The 18,801-nt window shown below is 39.7% G+C and overlaps 1 protein-coding gene across 1 annotated transcript in view; it reads right to left on the reverse strand.

The window, feature by feature from the left end:
- Slc26a7 (solute carrier family 26 member 7) overlaps positions 1-18,801 on the reverse strand; it is a 115,422-nt gene that overhangs the window by 52,607 nt on the left and 44,014 nt on the right. The window contains exon 5 of the mRNA XM_052175432.1: positions 5,758-5,922. Coding sequence (XP_052031392.1) covers positions 5,758-5,922 — 165 coding nt within the window. The remainder of the gene's footprint in view (positions 1-5,757; positions 5,923-18,801) is intronic.

Genomic DNA, 18,801 nt, shown 5'->3' on the forward strand with positions numbered 1-18,801 from the left:
GTATAGCATATATAACTTATGAAGTGAGAATATAACTGCAGAAGAGACTGAGGGCTGAATCAATGGAAAATTGTAAATAAATTTAAAATATAGTGTATCTTCAAGTCCCAGAATGAGTTCTTACTAACAGCAAAAATATTTACTTTCACCTACATTGAGTCCTGGGAGCCTCTCACATCCCATGTTTCTGGGACTTTCTAGGGGATCCCCGACCCTTGTCCCCCACCCCTGGCAGCTGAATATTTTCATTCATTCTCCTGGCCCTCTGGCCTTCTCTCCTGTCTCCCTGCCATACCCTATCCTGCCCCCTTTCTACTCCTCCCCTCTCCCACCCAGTCTTTCTCTCCCTCTGCCTTTGTTCCCCCTTCTACATGAGACTGAAGCTTTCTAACTTGGACCTTTCTTCTTGTTTAACTTCTTATGGTCTGTGGGATGTATCCTGGGTACTCTGTACTTGTTTGCTAATATTCACCTATCAATGAGTGCATACCATGCATGTATATATCCGTTCAGATCTATGTTACCTCACCCAGGATGGTAATTTCTAGTTCTATCCATTTGCCTGAAAAATTCATGATGTCCTCATTTTTAATAGCTGAATAGTATTTATTATTCCATTGTGTACATAAATCACATTTTTTCTGTATCTATTCTTTGGTTGAGGGACATCTGGGTTGCTTCCAGTTTCTGGCTATCACGAACTATTTAAGGCTATTTAAGGCTGCTATGAACATAGTAAAGCATGTGTCCTTGTGGAATGGTGGAGCATCTTTTGGGTATATGCCCAGGAGCAGTATAGCTGGATCTTCAGGTACCTTAGCTGAAATGCCCAACAGTAGGGATGTGGAACCTAAAGAGATCACCTCCAGTAGTTAGACAAAGCCCCCAGTAGAGGGATGGGGGCACCAACACACCTTCAAAATTCTGGGCCCAGAATTGTTCTTGTCTGAAAGAAATGTAGGGACAAAACTGAAGCAAAGACTAAAGGAATGTTCAGCTAGTGGCTGGCCCAACTCGGGATCCATCCCATGGGCAGGCACAAACCATGACACTATTACTGATGCAATGTTGTACTTGCAGACAGGAGCCTAGCATGACTGTTCTCTGAGAAAGACTGTGACTCTGAGTAAGTATCTGACTGAGACAGATGCAGATACTTACAGCCAACCATTGGGCTGAGGCCAGGGGCCTATGGAAGAGCTGGGGGAGGGACTAGAAGAATGGAAGGACTGGCAACACCATGGGAATCCCAAAGGTGTCAACTAATTTAGACCTCTGGGAGCTCCCAGAGATTAAGCCACCAACCAAACAGCATAGAGGACTGTCTTGTCTGGCCTCAGTGGAAGAGGATGTACCTAATCCTCTAGAAACTTGATGCCCCAGGCAAAGGAGAGTTTTGGGGAAGGGGCACTCACTCTCAGAGGCAAAGTGGAGGGGCATGAGGTGAAGAACTCTGGGAGGGGAGAGACCAGGAATGGGGTAACATTTAGAATGTAAATAAATAAAGTAGATAAACAAATAAACATTTACTTTCCAGGTTTATAAATTTTCAGTTCACTGTGATTTTTAAACTGCAAAGAGATGTGTGACTTTACTTTGTTGTTTCATCTTGTGCATCTGAATAAACCTCTAGAGAGGAAAAGTATCCATATTTATTACTTAATCAGGAGCTTAAAGAATCTAGACTTTTTATATCTATTTATTACTAGTAAGAAGGCGATGGCTTGCATTTAGGGAACAGCTATGCCCCAGTCTTTTTTATAACCCTTCATAATATTATAGTGATCAGTTAACAAAACAGACAGCTATAGTCTAGCTACACCTCCCGGTGCCAGCCTACAGAAAAGACATAGAAGAAGGGAACTTTTCCTTTTCCCTGCTTACCCTCACTCTTGTTTTAAAGTTCACCTATCCTGATGTTGAGGTATGCCTTCATGGTATAAGAGCCTACTTCTTTGAGAGTCCATGTAGACTAAAGATATTCAACCCCATGGATTAAACAGCTACTGGATGCTTGGCCTTTCTCTTGTTGGACTGGCTGGACTGCAACCTGTAAGTGACTATATTAAATTCTCTTCATATGAGTTCATATATGTGTGTGTGTGTGTGTATGTGTGTATACATATGGTATATTCATTATATATGATATATTATTACATACACACATATATATGATATATTCATTACATACACACATATATGTGTGTGTAATACACACACACACACACACACACACACACATACACACACATTAACGCCAAAACATTTTATGGATCTGACTTAAATCATTTGCTAAAAAGTGTCCCATTGAGGTGAGTGCATTTTCCAGCCCAGAGAGGTCATTGGACAAAGGTGTTACCAATTCAATTTAGATAACAGACTTCTCTTTAGTACACAGCTCGGCATCCCTGTGGAAAGAAACACCAGAGCACCCACTGCCACAGCATCGGGCAGTAATGTCTACCGCAAACAAAGGATCAGAACAAGAGGAGAAGATCTTTTCTCTAAAAATCGACAGTCAAGATCAGTACTTCTGGAATGACTTGGAGTACATATAAGCTAAACATGACTTTTAAAAATAAAAACCAGTGTCCCAGACCATAAGATCTACAACAGGCTCGTTATGCATGCATATAAAATATTCTATACTTTATGTGGCAAGGTGTGGTCCTCTGCTCCCCAAAACCTGGTTAGCTTTCAAACAGGATATAAAACACTCAGAAGGAAGTAGTCAGAAAGAAGATAGCCCCAAGCTGGGCCCACTGACTTCCCTCCAAGCACTGTGATCAGATGGCCGTGCCCTTCTCTCTGCTCTGCGTTACAAGGCCGAGTTCAGGCCTCCTCTTTCAGGTACAGCTTAAATAATCTGGGGTAAGATCGAATGTGCATTCTGATCACCAGATTCAACTGAAAAATCCCAAAACTCTTTTTCAACTATCTCAGTAAAAGTATCTATGGGATACAGATTAATTTTCAAATCAATACTCAACTACCACATTTTCTTCTTTTTAGATAGTCACACTATGCACTGTGGATTGGCTGTGCACTGTGTGGATATACGCACTGTGTGACTCACTCTGGAACTGCAGCTAGCCAGTAACTCACTGTACAGTCCAGGCTGGCCTCAGACTCGTGTTATTTTTATTTCATCCCTTAGTCTCTCAAGTGCTCAGATTATTAGTTTGTGCCATTCCTGTCTTGAATCGCCATAATTTTTTGACACAAAAGTGCTACCACACCGGCAGACAAAGAATCCTCCCTGCTGACCAGCCTGAGAGCACGGGGTCCTCTGACACAAGGCAGCAAGAGTTAACAGATTTTTAAATTTTTCTATCAGAAAAAAAAAGTATCGCGTCTTCTAGTAGCTGAATAATGTGAATTTAAAATCTGCAGTCTTCACACGCCTGTGGCTGTGAGTCAGGCCCAATGTAGGAGCTTACAAAAGGTCTTCAAAGGTGCCACAGTGTTTGATCTAGATAAGGTGAACCTGCAGTTCACCTCGCAAGTGGCGGAGGGGGGGAGCGGAAGAGGGGAGTCACATCCACAGTGCTTCAGTGCGCATGTCCACATAGTAACAGCTTTGGGGGGGAGGGGCGGGAACTGTATCATTCCCAAGTCAGTGTGGCCTGTTTATCACACTTCTGAAAACAAAGATGATCTGTTCATCCACATACGTGGAAATGCGCGAGCAGGGCTCAGTTCTAACTCATGTGTGCTCTGTACTCTGCACATGTGTGGATTAACACAGCATTCCCAGGCAGGTCAAGGCAGAATCTTCTCCGATTCTATTTCGTCCTGTAGACTGGGAGTCACCGCAGGTCTTAACTCTTAGCCAGTCATCTAATGGCTTACAGCTACTCTGGTCTGCTTTTGTTTGAGTTGGAGCATGGGGTTATGTTGCTTCCAGGCACAGTTCCAGTTTTCTTGTTTTGCTTTTAAGCTTTCTTGCAATGAATGAGTCCCTGAGCCAGATATTACCCAAACAACAAAACTCCAGACCCGACATGCAGCACTGTGTAAGGTGCTGTCCCTTTCACTATTGTGTTACAGGAGAAAAAGTAACACAACTGATACTATGTGTCTCCAAACATCAAGCTGATAATCTTTATTTCATAACATTCATTCCAAGTTGTGCTTATTTCTGTGTATTTGGTCATTTCTGTTTTACATACATGGAAATGTGCAAGCAGGGCTCCGTTTTCTACCCGCACCTGGGTCAAGCTTCAGGAGGGCAAAAAACACGCTCTTCTCCTTAATGCTGGCAAATGTCCCCAAACACTACATCTATATAATGCCATTATGGAGAATTTCTGTATATATCTATTCTTAAAAAAAAAAATACGGTTCTTATTAAGTCCTTGAGTATATACACGGTATTTAGAATCTTTTTTTTCCCTTTTATTTCCAAGATTATACTATAATTACAGCATGTCTTCTTTCGCTATTATCGTCCTAGGTCCAGCTGTACCACTGGATGTCCCAAAGGTGCAGGGGAACAGTAACCACCCTACTTGGCAGCAATAAAGGCGAAGTGAAATATCAGTATGTTGAAATTTCTAGATAGAATTTGTTGGAAATATTATATCATTTTGATAGAGGTAATTCTAAAACTTGAAATCTGTTTTAAATAATCAGTAGGGTTCAGGAGATGGCTCAGAAGTTAACGTGCTTGTCATGCTGGCAAAAAGATCAGATCCCTAAATCTTATAAATGCCAGGTAGACCAGGAGGCTCTGTTTGTAATTCCAGTGTTTAGAAGACAGAGAGAGGATATCCAGTGCAAACCGATAGCTAACTAAACCATGCTCGTGAACACTGGTTTCAGGGAGAACCCCTGTCCCAGTGAAGAAGGCAGAGAGCAAGAGAGGAAAATGACTGAAGCCAAAAACAGCCTCACCATACACACACAGGCCACACACATGTGCCCACACATATGAGAAATCACATACACATGAGAAAAAAATCAATAATGTAGATAATGATATGCGCAGGAAGCAAATCACCACCAAAACAGAAATTCAACCAGCAGGTTATTGTACTTCCATATACCTGGGTGCTTAGTCAGAAAATTTAGCTTCAAGATTAAGGGTGACACAACTCGTGCTATAAAACATTAAAATTAGAACACAGCAATAACCTAAGTAAAATGAAGTTTGATAGCCATGAAGTCCATTAGTTGAATATTTGCTGTAATTCTTATAAAGTTCCAACTGAATGCAAAGTCCTAAGCAGTCATGGATTTTAAGTCAAGTCTCCAAAGAAAACAAGAGCAATGGAATGCTATTATGGAAATATGCTGAAGTTGGTCGGTCATTCCTCTCAAATTCAGACAGCTTTCAGTAGCTGATTGTCTGCTACTGGGCTCCAGTCACCACTACCAACCACACCTCTGTTTTGATCCCTACTGGAGTTCACAGTTCTGAAAGAATGTGATGGAGTGATCAAAAGCCTTGTAGGTGGATTTCATTAGAACTTGGCCACAGATCTGACTCCCAAAACCACCTAGCTATTTTTTTCTCACCAAACGCCCAACTTATATTCAATTATTCACTATAAGGAATTATTTCCAAAATCAACAAGTTGCACTCATTAAGCTAGTTTCATAACCCCCGATCATATCTAAAACATCCTATTATTTTAAATTTTAAACCCAACTTTCTGTGGTACAGAAAACTCTCTGTACTGTAGGAAGCTAAATTGAATTTTGTGAAACATATACCCAGATTATATAAACAACAGAGACACTTAGAAAACTCACATAAAAGAATCCCAGTGGTCCGGATATATATGGCATTTTTATTCCCAAGAGATACTTGACTTGTGACGTCACGACATGGGTGGCAGCTCCCGTGGTCATGGCACTGATCACTGGCTCTGTAAGCAGGAATGTAGCACTGCCCAGCTGCAGCACAAACATGACCAGCTGAAATGACAGAGGAGAGTTGGGTATCACATGTAGGTTACACACTCCCAGTTCCTGCAGAGGGAATATCGGGCACCTTCTGTACATACATAGTGACCTGGGGTAAGTGGGATTCTTAAATTTTATATATTTGTTATTTGCAAACTTCTGAGAATATTACAAGATTGTAAGATGTTCTAAATTGTATCAAGTACAGTATAGATGATTTCATCACAATTAAACCAATAGATTTCTTTCTAAATGTTGACCTTTTCTTTCTTATTCTGTGACTGGGAATCCAGTCATCAGCATAGATAAGGCCTTCTGTGTTCATTCTCCTTGAGTTCACAGTACTGACAGAATACAAGAAAACTGTTCTGTTGTTTAACTGTGCTGCAAAACTTGGAGACTGTTTCTTTTAAAAAGGGAAGAGAACAGAATCAACATGTGGATCTCTGTGGAAGAAAAATCAAATTTGCATCAATGTATATAATTATATGATGATTCACTACTTGATACCCAATAAATGTATAGCTTCATAAGCACTGAAGAGATGAGGGACTTTTTACCTCAGTTCCTGAAAAGTGGGAGTGAAAGATGCACGTGAAGCCTCTCTAAAAGGGCTAGGATTTACTATAAAGACACAAGAACCTATATGCAGAGTGGGAGGAGTATGGACAGAGATGGGGAACAGGGATGCCTCTTAAGAATCAGGACTTTATAGAAATCACTATAGAAACATTAAACAGCATCATCCTCCATCTCAAAACAAGTTCATGACAGGGCAAAAGTGGACTCTTGCCATTTCGATCATATCTTTTGCCAGAGGAATAGAAATAGCTTTAAGATCTTTGACTATATAAACTCAGTCACAGGATCAGTAAAAATTAAGGATTAGTAGGTTGGAAATAACACTAAATAATATTTGTGAATATCCCTTCCAGAAAAGAGAAACAAGGCCATGTTTTAATAATAGGATCTAGGTCAAGTCTTAAAATTCCTGTTGAAAATGAGATTAAGAAGAAACCAGAAGGAAGCAATGTGATTTCCTGCCATCAAGAGGTTAACAGTGAGACTTAGAAGTTCAAAATGTTATCTAGTACCACCAGAACATACATTATGACAGCATTACTATCAGTGGTTGGCTGCCAGCAATAATGCTCTCATATTAAAATGGAAGCTTAGCTTTCTGATCCTGTTTTCTTCCAAATCCTAAATATGTGTCTGTAGAAAACACCTACTGCAATTCTCTGAAATAAACCACCATCCATAAATTATTAGTGTGATATCTGCCCTGTTCAACTGTTAGAGTTGTAGTGGTAAGGTGCATGTGAAATCAGACTGGAAAATGATTTGAAGCCTGTAAATAATGCAGAAAGGGTGGTACAGAAAGATCCCATGAGGTATTTTGTATATCTACTCGGTCTAGGAAACCAGCCATCACTTTTGAAAAGGCAAACATGGCCCCAGCATATTTTCTCATTCTAGAATCCTTGAAAGAACGTGAGTGCAGAAAGGGTTATGCTTGAATGGTTGCAGCTTAGCTACCACCTTTTATCCAATATATGATAAGAGAAGAATGATTGTCATTAAAACAGAAAAATGCCAAACTCCCATGGCCAGCATGGGAAGAGAAGGCTATAGTGTCTGGTAAGAGAAGACTACAGTGTCTGGTAATATGATTTGTTTCAGAAGCCTTATGTTAGCTTGGAAAGCAGAAACAAGACTCTGCTAGAATCTCCAATACAAGCAAGCTTATGGGTACTAAAGGAACACAGTCCTCTGTGTGGCCTCTCTTGACACAGTCTGTTGGTTTTCTTCTAAAAACACGATCAACAAAAACACTGAACCAAGAATTACCAAGTATCTCTTTCTTAGCAGGATCATGAGATCATGAGTTCTCATTTATATGGTATTAACTCTTTTAGGTCATGAAGGTGAAACTAGCATATTATTAAAAGACCAAGAACAGTAGAGTTGAAACTTCATTTTATCTAAGTGAACCATAGATGGAGTTCGCATCGTTAAACTCTGGAAGCTATTCACAAAAAATAAAATGTTACACATGTGTGGAAAGTTGGGTGGAAATTTTCTATATGTGTGACGTGGAGTTAATCATTATTTTGAGAGGGAAACTCTCAAAAGGCTTTGTAGAGGCCATCTTCATTTCAACTGCTTTTGATTCATTTCTTAAATCACAAGATCTCCAGATGGGTTTATGATTTGCTTTGCTGAGAAATCTGAAGTGGTAACTGCCTATACCTTCCACTATAGTGCATTCTATAACTACCTATAAACTTCCACTAACACCTTTGTCATTTCCACAATTGAAGCTTCTAGGACAACTCCGGGGTATCAAAAGATTCTATCTCTTTCAAATGTTGAAATCTCCTAAGCCTCAGAAATCAGAGACAAGGGCCTAGAGTCTTTTAAAACACCAGAGCCTCCACTCTTGGAATACACTATGTGCCCACAGATCTGTGCCTTTAACACAGCCTGTCAGCCAGGGGCAAACACTTGGAACAGAGAGTGCTTGAGTGAAAGGCCAACTGGTCCTCTTCTTACACAGCCCACTGGGCCTCCCTCAGGGACTGCACACACGTGAAGGCTTGTTTGCTTCTGTCTTTCCTTTTCTTTGTTTTCAAGTTGTTGGAAACTTAGATTCACGTACTGTGTTTATAGTCTTACCTTTTCAAGTGTGTTATGTAAGCCAGGCAGTGATGATGCAGGTTTTTAATGTGAGTACTTAGGAAGCAGAGGCAGGTGTATCTGGATTGATATGAGTTCAAGGCCAGTTTGATCTACAAAGTGAGTTCCAGGACAGCCAAGGCTATACAGAGAGACCTTGTCTAGAAAAAAGCAAAACACACGAAAAAAGTGTCATGTACAGGGAATTGTTCATGTTATTTACTTTTACTTATAAATTCAGAATTCATCCACATCTTTGAATATTTGATATTCCATCCACAGCATTCTTCATAACCCAGAACAGATGTGAGGAGGAGGGGGACGAAGAAGAAGACGAGAAAGATAGGAAGGGAAGGAGTGGGTTGGGTAAAGAGAGAAGCAGGGGAAGAGAGAGTTGAAAGAGCTCCCTCTTCCCATTATCCAAACTGCAACAGTTCATTCATGGGGGGTTGATCTGGTACAGAGACAAATATCTCCTATCTGAATGTAACAAATCCTATCCTGGAACAGTGTGCTTCAGAAAGGGAACCCACAGACTGATCCACGTTCATTTTCAAACTTGCATGACGTAAAATGAGGATTCTCAAGAATATTTCACTTAGGGTTCTTATTAAGGATTTTGAAGCAAATGATGTAATACACATCCATAGCTCCTTTTACCAACAGGCATGATAATAATGATTGTATTCTGGCTAATATCCTCTCCCAAATAGTCATGCACTGTATAATGAGAGCGTAAATTCCATGCAGCACATTGCAGCTATTTGTAGCAATACTGATGTTCCAGGCTAATGCTTGAAACCTCTGACATGCATTTTCAAGGTTCTCTACCATGATAATATTTGATCATGTCTGTATACACATCATGTGTTTTATATAAATTAAATTTATTTCAGGCCATTATTTTTGAGAAACCTTCAGATGTTTTTTTTTTGTTTTGTTTTGTTTTTTGTTTTTTAATGTGAGTAGGAACTAACAGTGTGTTCAAGTGAAGGTGATACGGCATGCATTTCAGGTAGCCTTGCTGTGCCAGGTAACCAGTCTTTGCCCTATGGCAAACCACTTACCCACTCAATGAGTATTTATGGAACACCCATTAGGAGATAGGTATAACACTGTTGCAGAGCAGGGAGTTGAAGACCCAGTTCACACCTTTCCAAATATTTTAAGAAAAGTGAAATAATTGAAGGAAAATGTCCATATTCAATAAAATATTGAAGGAAAACTGAAATGAAGTTGCTAGGAAATAGGAGTGTGATTTAGAACTGTAAAAAGATAAAAATAAAAATTTAAAAAACCTAACAGGAGTATTTTAAGGTAAAGTCTGAAAATCTTTGAAACTGGGTCCTGAAAGGTTAGTATGCCTTATTGAGTTTGATGGACAAAATATTTAGGCTAAAAACCATGGCAGTAAGTATTTGATGTGGTGGTGTAAAATCCAAAGTATCTGAGAGAGGGAAAAAAGACTAAATGGATATGTATGAAGATATACTTTGCAAAATTCAATATCAAAACCTTCGATCTGTTTTAAGTTTAAAGTGTAATGATCAAAGACATGATAGAATTTGTATTGGAAATACAAATGATTTTGTATTGGAAATAAAAGTAAACAGTGTGTAAGTTTCCCTTTAATGGCAGTCTGGAAAAGGTAAGACTGTAAGTAAGTCCAGCTTGGTTTCCAACAAGTTGAAAATACAGAATGAGGAAGAAGAAACATACTGGCTTTGTAGGGTGGTGAAACTCCTATGTTACTGCAATGGACAATCTGTGACACTAAGCTCTGTTAGAAACCACTGATCTGAGAATTCTCAATGAGGCAATAATGGCACTGTTACACTATGGGAAACTGTCTGATTGGATGTCAAACCTGATCAATAGGAGGGAATTCATGCCTAGCTCTATAATTCTACCAACTATCTATAACTAGAGATGCTATAGACTTGAGAGGAGAACCTACTGCTGCCATTTTCTTAAGTCAATATAATTTGTAACTGTACTCTAATTATATATTTTCATATCCATAGACATGGGTAGCTCTCACCCATCCCACAAAGAAGCCTCTTTTTGTACTTTACGGGAAATATTATGGAGATCCACAACTGGTCAAAATGCAGAGAATGTGAACTGTGCACTACCAAATTCCAATTAGTGTATCTCCAACACAATTCTGACAACTAAGACTCTTGAAGAATTACTGAAGGAGAGGCCGAACGATTATAAGAGACAGAGTATCAGGCTGCTTTCTGTTAGAGAATGTCTCTTAGGCATGACAGAAAAAAAAGTACACATGAAATATGAACAATATGGAGTAGTCACGTAGCCTGTTCAGTTTCTCCTGTTATTAACATCTTTTGGCATTCTTGTCACACTTGATGAACCCAATTGATAATAAGGCTCTTGGCTCCACTCCATATGTGATACTGACATTTCCTGGATCACCAAAAATAGACTTAAAAGTAGAAGAAAAGCTAGTAGTTAGAAAAAGCAAGATGATTTCCAGGAATAGGAGAGGGATAAGAGAGCATGGATAAATAAATGTGCCATGGTCTAAGAGCCAAGGAATCAACAAAAGAGCTCCCAGTGCCCAAAGCTAGAGCAAACTAAGCATAGAATTGGGATATAAAATAGATATCTTTGAGTCTAATCTATATGATGATGAAATACAATAGGCAGATGTCCTCTGCATAATCGCAAACATTTGTGCAGATTGTCCTTACATCTTAACTCCTCATTTAACATTGCATCCCCTCAACAGTAGGCTATGTGACAGTAAATGTGATCATAGTACATTACAGATATGTATAAAAATGTCTTTATAGAACCCATTATTATGTATAATGAATAAATGCTAATAAAAGCTAAGTTAAAAAAGGAAGAGAGGAGGGGAAAGGAAAGGAAAGGAAAGGAAAGGGGAAAGGGAAAGGGAAAGGGAAAGGAAAGGGAAAAGGAAAAGGAAAAGGAAAAGGAAAGAAAAGAAAAGAAAAGAAAAGAAAAGGAAAGGAGGCAGGCAGACACATCTACTCCCAGCACTTGAGAGTCAGAGGCAGGCTGATCTCTCAGAATTGGAGGCCAGCCTGGCTTACAGAGTAAGTTCCAGGATAGTTATGGCTAGAAAGAGAAATTATGTCTTAAAAAACAGAGAGGGTAGGGAAAAGGGAACGAAGGAGAGATGGAATGAAGAAAGGAGAGAGAAATGGATAGACAGAGAGAAGGAGGAAGGAAGAACTGAGGGAGGGAAAACTGAGGGAGAGAGGGAGGGAGGGAGAGAAGTCAAAAGAAAGGAAGAAAAAGAAAAGAAAATGTGCCGCTGGATTCTGTGGGAAGACAAGACAGATTTTGAATAGTCTGTTACACTTAAGGAGGGATTCAAGACAGAGATATGATTAGAAAGCACTCAAGAAGTGGAGTATAGATGGAAAATAGTTCAGCAGGGTCATGTGGAGATGATAGCTCTGCTTAAAAGGAGCAAACCTAGCCAAGAGGGAATAGCAGAAAATTCGGCAAGAAATCCTGAAGTCAGAACAAGGACTATTATAAAAAGCAGTTAAAAGGGAGTGTCTCTGCAGCAAGTGATATCATTCTTCCATACATTTATTAAATACCTAATTTTGCCAAGACTTATGTAAGTCTGGCTGTTGCATCAGAGCCAAGATGTAATGGACTCAATCTAGTGTTAGAATGTGGAGCAGTCATTTAAAAGGTGACTATGAGGGGGTGAACCGAGTTAGAAAGACACAGCCCCTAAAGCACACAGAATAAGAAAGTATAACAGAGATGGCCTTAATAACCAGGCTGAGAAACATGTAGGTAAACAAACATGGCTTGACTTTGCTGTGCCACAGAACGTATCAGAAATTCACTTGCTTCAAGAATTGTTTCTAATTGAACTTCCGAGCTTGGTCTAAAGGTATGCCATAATATATTTGATGGCCAGAATTTTCATGACAAAACTAAATGAAGCAAGAGACCATGAGAAAAAGAACTGCAGGGATGCATGGTTTGACTCTTCTGTCCTCCTCTCTACTCCAGCCAATAGAAACAACATGGAGGCCAAATGAGATGAGGGAGGCATCATGCTATTAAGGAGCACAGGAGTGTGTAGAGTTGATAGATAGTGGACTTGTAGTTTGGCTTTCTATCATGTATGGGAATAATGGTGACAGAGAAGTAGAGATTCTGCTGACTAGACTGTTACACTAGATCAGAATGGATCATAGAATATATGACCAACTTAGAAAGTTCTAAGCTTTGTTAACCTCCTTCATTAAGAAAATCAGTACAATTTAAAAGATACAGAATGATTTTCTGTCCTTTGATTTTTTTTCAAAAGAAAAAAGAAGCAAAAATAAATAAAAACTAATCTATAAAGGTAAGAAAAAAATCTTCATTTAATTTTGCTTATTTAACATAGTGAAGCCACTAACATTTAATTAACCTTTTCCCTCTGCTTCTTTAAGTCATCATTATTAAGCACCAGCTGCTGGAATGAGACGGGTAAACATTCTGTGTTCCACAGAGGCCTGCAGTGTATGAAATAAGACAAACACACAAGTACTCTTTCCTGGAATCAAGAAGACTTAGAAGAAAAGGAATGAGCAGTGCCTTATGGGACCACACAAAGTTACACAGACATGTTTATGAACAGAGGGAGGTGCCCTACATGACTGGAGAAAGACTTTTGCCAACCCACTGAACAAGTGTGGAACCCATGTTTCCACCAACTTCAGAGTGTGAGCCCAGAGCACAGACTGCTGGGACTGCACACAAAGTGACTCGTGGGAAAGAGCGAGAGCAGCACTGCTCCAGAAGATGATGGCTTTGTTTCCCTCCTTCCCTTCTCAGTATCAGTTTAGAAAGCTGGGCATGGTGGCCTAAGCCTTTGGTCTCAGCTCTGAGCAGACCAAAGCAACACTGCAAGTTCAAGAACAGCCTATGCTACATAGTGATACCTTATCTCAATAAACAAAGAAAGGAACAAACGAATGAATGAATGAATGAGATCATAAGCTATGCAACTCAGCAGTTGCAATAGTGTACATGAAGTACAAATTCTATTATGACATCTCTTAATTATAATATACTGTATAAAGGCTTGCAGGTGGTGGGATTGCAAGCTGATAAAACCGTTCTGGAAATCAGTCTGGTGATTCCTCAGAAAACTGGGCATGATACTACCAGAGGACCCTGCTATACCACTCCTGAACATGTACCCAGAGGATTCTCCCGCATATAATAAGGACACATGCTTCACTATGTTTATAGCAGCCATATTTATAATAGCCAGAAGCTGGAAAGAACTCAGATGTCCTGCAATGGAGGAATGGATACAGAAAATGTGGTATATATACACAATGGAGTACTATTCAGCCATTAAAAACAATGAATTCATGAAATTCTTAGACAAATGGATGGAACTGGAGAATATCATCCTGAGTGAGGTAACCCAACCACAAAAGAACAGTCATAGTATGTACTCACTGATGAGTGGATATTAGCCTAGAAGCTTGGAATACCCAATACACAATTCACATATCAAATGATGCCCAAGAAGGAGGAAGAACAAAGTATGGATCCTTGGATCCTTTGTAGAAAGGGGGAAAATATCCACAGAAGGAGATACAAAATGTGGAGCAGAGTCTGAAGGAAAGACCATCCAGATACTACCCCACCTAGGAATCCATCCCATATACAATTACAAAACCCAGACACTATTGTGGATGCCACAAGTGCTTGCTGACAGGAGCCTGATACAGCTGTCACCTGGAAGGCTTTGCTAGTGCATGACAAATACAGAGGGGGAATCCCTCAGCCAGCCATTGAATTGAGCACAGAGTCCCCAATGGATGAGATAGAGAAAGGACCAAAGGAGCTGAAGGGGTTTGCAGCTCCATAGAAGGAACAACAATATGAGTCATCAAGTACTCCCCGAGCTCCCAGGGACAAAACCAACAACCAAAGAGTACACATGGAGTTACCCATGGCCCCAGACACATCAGCATCAGAGGATGGCCTTGTTTGACACCAAATGGGGAGAGGCCCTTGGTCCTGGAAAGACTTGATACTGTAGTGTAAAGTAATACCAGGGCAGGGAAGCAGGGGTGGGTTGATTGGGGAAGGGGAGATGGCTTATGGGATTTTGGGAGGGAGGGGGACCCAGGAAAGGCGACAACATTTGAAGTGTAAATAAAGAATATACCTAATTTTTTAAAAAAGGCCTACAGGTGGTTATTCAGTAAAGTGCTTGCCTGAGTTTCATCTCTACAGTCTACTCATTTTTAACAATAGCTGGCCATAGAGGCACACATTTGCGTTTAAGCACTGGGGAAGCTGAGACTAGAATGTCCAACCTTCTCCTCTGCAGAAGAATAAAGCTCACGATTTTCAGAAAAAGAAAATATGATACATGGAAAAAACAGGGTGAATCGCTTTTGTCTTGAGTCCTACTTTCATGAGCATCTTACATAGTATGCTACATATGTTTAGTGCAAAACTACAGGGAGGTGGAAGAGCTTGGTCTGTTGTTTGTCACCCTGAAGACTTAAGACCATATGTTGCTAGAAGCCGATGGTGCAATACCACTGGTCTCTGTCACTGAACACCCCACCCCCACCAGTGCTTATGCAACTCTTAAACAAAGGAGCTGTATATGCTTTGTCCTTCGGGCAGAAATCTTGTCCTGGGGTTACTTCAGAAAAGTAGAGCTTGGGAAAATTTCCAAAATTAAATGGGTAAAGGACAGTCCCGGGCCTCTCTAAGTTCTTGGAAAAAGAAAGAGGCAAAGTGCCCATCATGGAGGCTAATAAGGGACATATATAGCTCTGAATAGGCAATGAGTTTTATTGGATGCTTGCTTCCTTACAAAAAGATGTGTCCCTATATCTCAAAATTCTACCCTGAACTTAACAGTTCATTGTTGTTAGTGTGCAAGCAGTTCTTCTCTTGACTGTTACTGGTTTTTGACTAGGAAACTTGTTTTTCTTTTTCTTTCTTGTGTTTCATCAAAAGTAATATCAATAATGCATAATTATATCAGTAACACTAAAAATGCTCTTTACAAATGATAATGTGGCTTAGAGAGAGATGATAGAGAGGCTGGAAAGATGAGACAATGGTGAATAGTGCTTGCCAGACAAGCCCAAGGTTCCTGTGTTCAAATACAGTATTCACAAAGCCAGGCATGGCCATATACACATGCATCCCAAGTGTTGTGGAAGTCAGAGTCAAGAGAATCATTGGCATTGGTGGCTATCAACCAAGATTCAGGCTCAGTTAGAAAGTTTCTCAAGGAAGTAAATCAGAGAGTAATGGTAGGACCTTTGATATCCTGTAGCTTGCACATACACACAGGCATTTGCACCTGGGAGCACACATATACACATACATTTACACGATGAGAAGATGGTTCTATGAATGATGTGTACGACACACAAACATAAGGGTTAAACTTCAAATCCTCAGCACATATGTAAGTGTCAGGTGGGCAGGTTGGCCTGCTTGTAATTGCAATACATGAGACATGGAGAAAAAGGGTCCCTGCATCAGGATGGCTACCTAGATGGGCCAAGTCAGAAAGCTCCGTATTAAGTGAAAGGCCTAAACTCAATATAAAAAGAGTAGAGAAAAATGAGGAAGATCTTCCATGTCAACCTGCAACATCCACACATACATCTATGTATACAAGGTACATAAACACACATATGAGGACCATAATGATGCCAACACACCTTAATACACCCCACATATATACTTCCAAGAAGAAAAAAATGAATGACAAAAATTAGAACAAAAGCATTGACATGGCTGTCAATTTAGCTACTGTATAATCCACAGTAGGGAAGTAGATGAGTAGAATTCTAACAGGAATTCCTTTCAATGCTAAGAAGCAATTGTGACGATCCTAGAGGATCAATAGCTATAAGTGGTGCCTGGGTTCTGAAGTAGACTGCTATGACATGAGAGGGAAGGTGCATGAAAGACTGAGAGAACATGATTAAAAATGGTCCAGAAAAAAATGGGTGTGTGCAATGGATAGGTGTGAGATATGACTGCAATGCTTATGGTTTCATGAACACGTATAGATGTCAAATTTTATCAAACTGTACATTAAAAATATATGAAATTTAATGTACAGTTACACTTCACTAGAAAAGTTTGTGAAAAGCTCCATAATCTAATTTAGAGCACAAACACACATCACATTATGTTGCTGTGACTATAGAATTTCATTTTGTAAACTATAATATAAATGAAGTAGTAAAGGGAGGAGAAGTTTGATATTGTTTGAATGACTATGCTTGAGAGGCACACACAGAGAGGCAGAAAAACACAGAGATGTGGTGGGGGAGGAGCAGAGAAAGGGAGAAGAAGGCGAGAGTAGCTACAAAATGTTATCCAGGCAAAGATGGCCTACACTATGAATGTATATTGCTTGCCTTTCTGCTCTCCTCCATGATGATAAGGGACTAAGCCTCTGAAACTGTAAGCAAGCCTACAATTAAATGTTCTCTTGTATAAGAGTTGACTTAGATATAGTATCTCTTCAGAGCAAGAAAACAGTAATATAGTAGCAGTTGGAATACAGATAAAGCAGTGATAACATACCTTGCCAGGTATGGACATGAAAGACAGGAGTGGTGATAGTGTGGAGACCTGGCTCAAGAGGTTTCGGAGGCTAACATTATTAATATTAGCAGCTAGGCTACAGTTCATTCTTGTGATATTTTGGCAAAGAATGTGCCTCTATTTTGTCCTTGTCCTAAGAGTCAACCGGAGGCAGAATTAAAGAGTTTTGGATTAATGTCATTGGCAAAGATTTCAAGATAGCCTAATACTGACTGTGTCATGTGGTTATCAGCAATTACTCATTTGCAGATCTACAACAAAAAGGTACAAGCTGGATGAAGACGAATATAAAATCTACAGTTTGAAAAGAAAAGGAGCACCTGGACATGTAATGTCAGAGCCAAGTCCTGAGCTCACTGGAGATAAAAAGCTTAAACAAAGGCCCAATGCTAAATTGAATAAAGGAGTCCTAGCCTCAGGGCAAGCCCAATCCATAATACCCTGCATGCTTTGAAGAGAATAAACCCAAGGGATTTCCCTACAAGTAGGGCCAGGTCTCACCCCGAGCAGAAGGCAGAATTTAGCAACTGTAGCAGCAACATGGTTTTGAGTTTTAAAAGGGATACAAAAAATGGGTTATGTAACGTTCCTCCATTGGAGCAAGGCATTTTACAGAGAATTCCTTGCATGGAGTCCCACTGCATGAAACTATGAGGCTGAAACCTGAATTGAGTTGGAGACCTCAAGATGTTAGAGATGCTAGAATTGCCAAGGAGAGATGCCAAGGAGAGAGAAGTTTATTGCAGTCAACAAAGTTAAAATGAGTTGGAGATCTAAAAAAAATCTAAGACAGAATATGTAATTTGCCTTGCAGGTTTTCAGTCTTGCTTCTCTCCAGTATTTCTTCACTAAGCCCTTCTTCCTTGGGAAATGGTAATGGATATTCTGCACCACTGTAGGTTGGAAGTGTGTGATCACATTTATTTATTTACTATTTATTTATTTATTTATTTATTTATTTATTTATTTATTTATTTATTTTACAAGGGGTTACAGTTAAGAGTTTACCTTGAGTCTCAGAAGAAACTTTAGAATTGGGAAGTATTTTATTTTACTTATTTTTCCTTTTTTATTTATTCGATGTATTCTTTATTTACATTTCAAATGATTTCCCCTTTTCTGGGTCCCCACTCCCTGCAAGTCCCATAAGCCCTCTTCCCGCCCCCGTTCCTCCATCTACTCCTTCCCACTTCCCTGTTCTGGTATTCCCCTATACTGTTGCACTGCGTCTTTCCAGAACCAGGGGCCACTCCTCTGTTCGTTTTGGACATCATTTAATAGGTGGGTTATTTCTTGGGTATTCCAAGTTTCTAGGTTATTATCCACTTATCAGTGAGTGCATACCATGACTGATCTTTTGAGACTGGGTTATCTCACTTAGTATGATGTTCTCCAGCTCCATCCATTTGTCTAAGAATTTCATGAATTCATTGTTTCTAATGGCTGAATAGTACTCCATCATGTAAATATACCACATTTTTTGTATCCATTCCTCTCTTGAGGGACACCTGGGTTCTTTCCAGCTTCTGGCTACTACAAATAAGGCTGCTATGAACATAATGGAGCATTTGTCCTATTGCATGCTGGGGA

This window comes from Apodemus sylvaticus, chromosome 3, assembly GCF_947179515.1.
Source record: "Apodemus sylvaticus chromosome 3, mApoSyl1.1, whole genome shotgun sequence".
Taxonomy (NCBI): Eukaryota; Metazoa; Chordata; class Mammalia; order Rodentia; family Muridae; genus Apodemus; species Apodemus sylvaticus.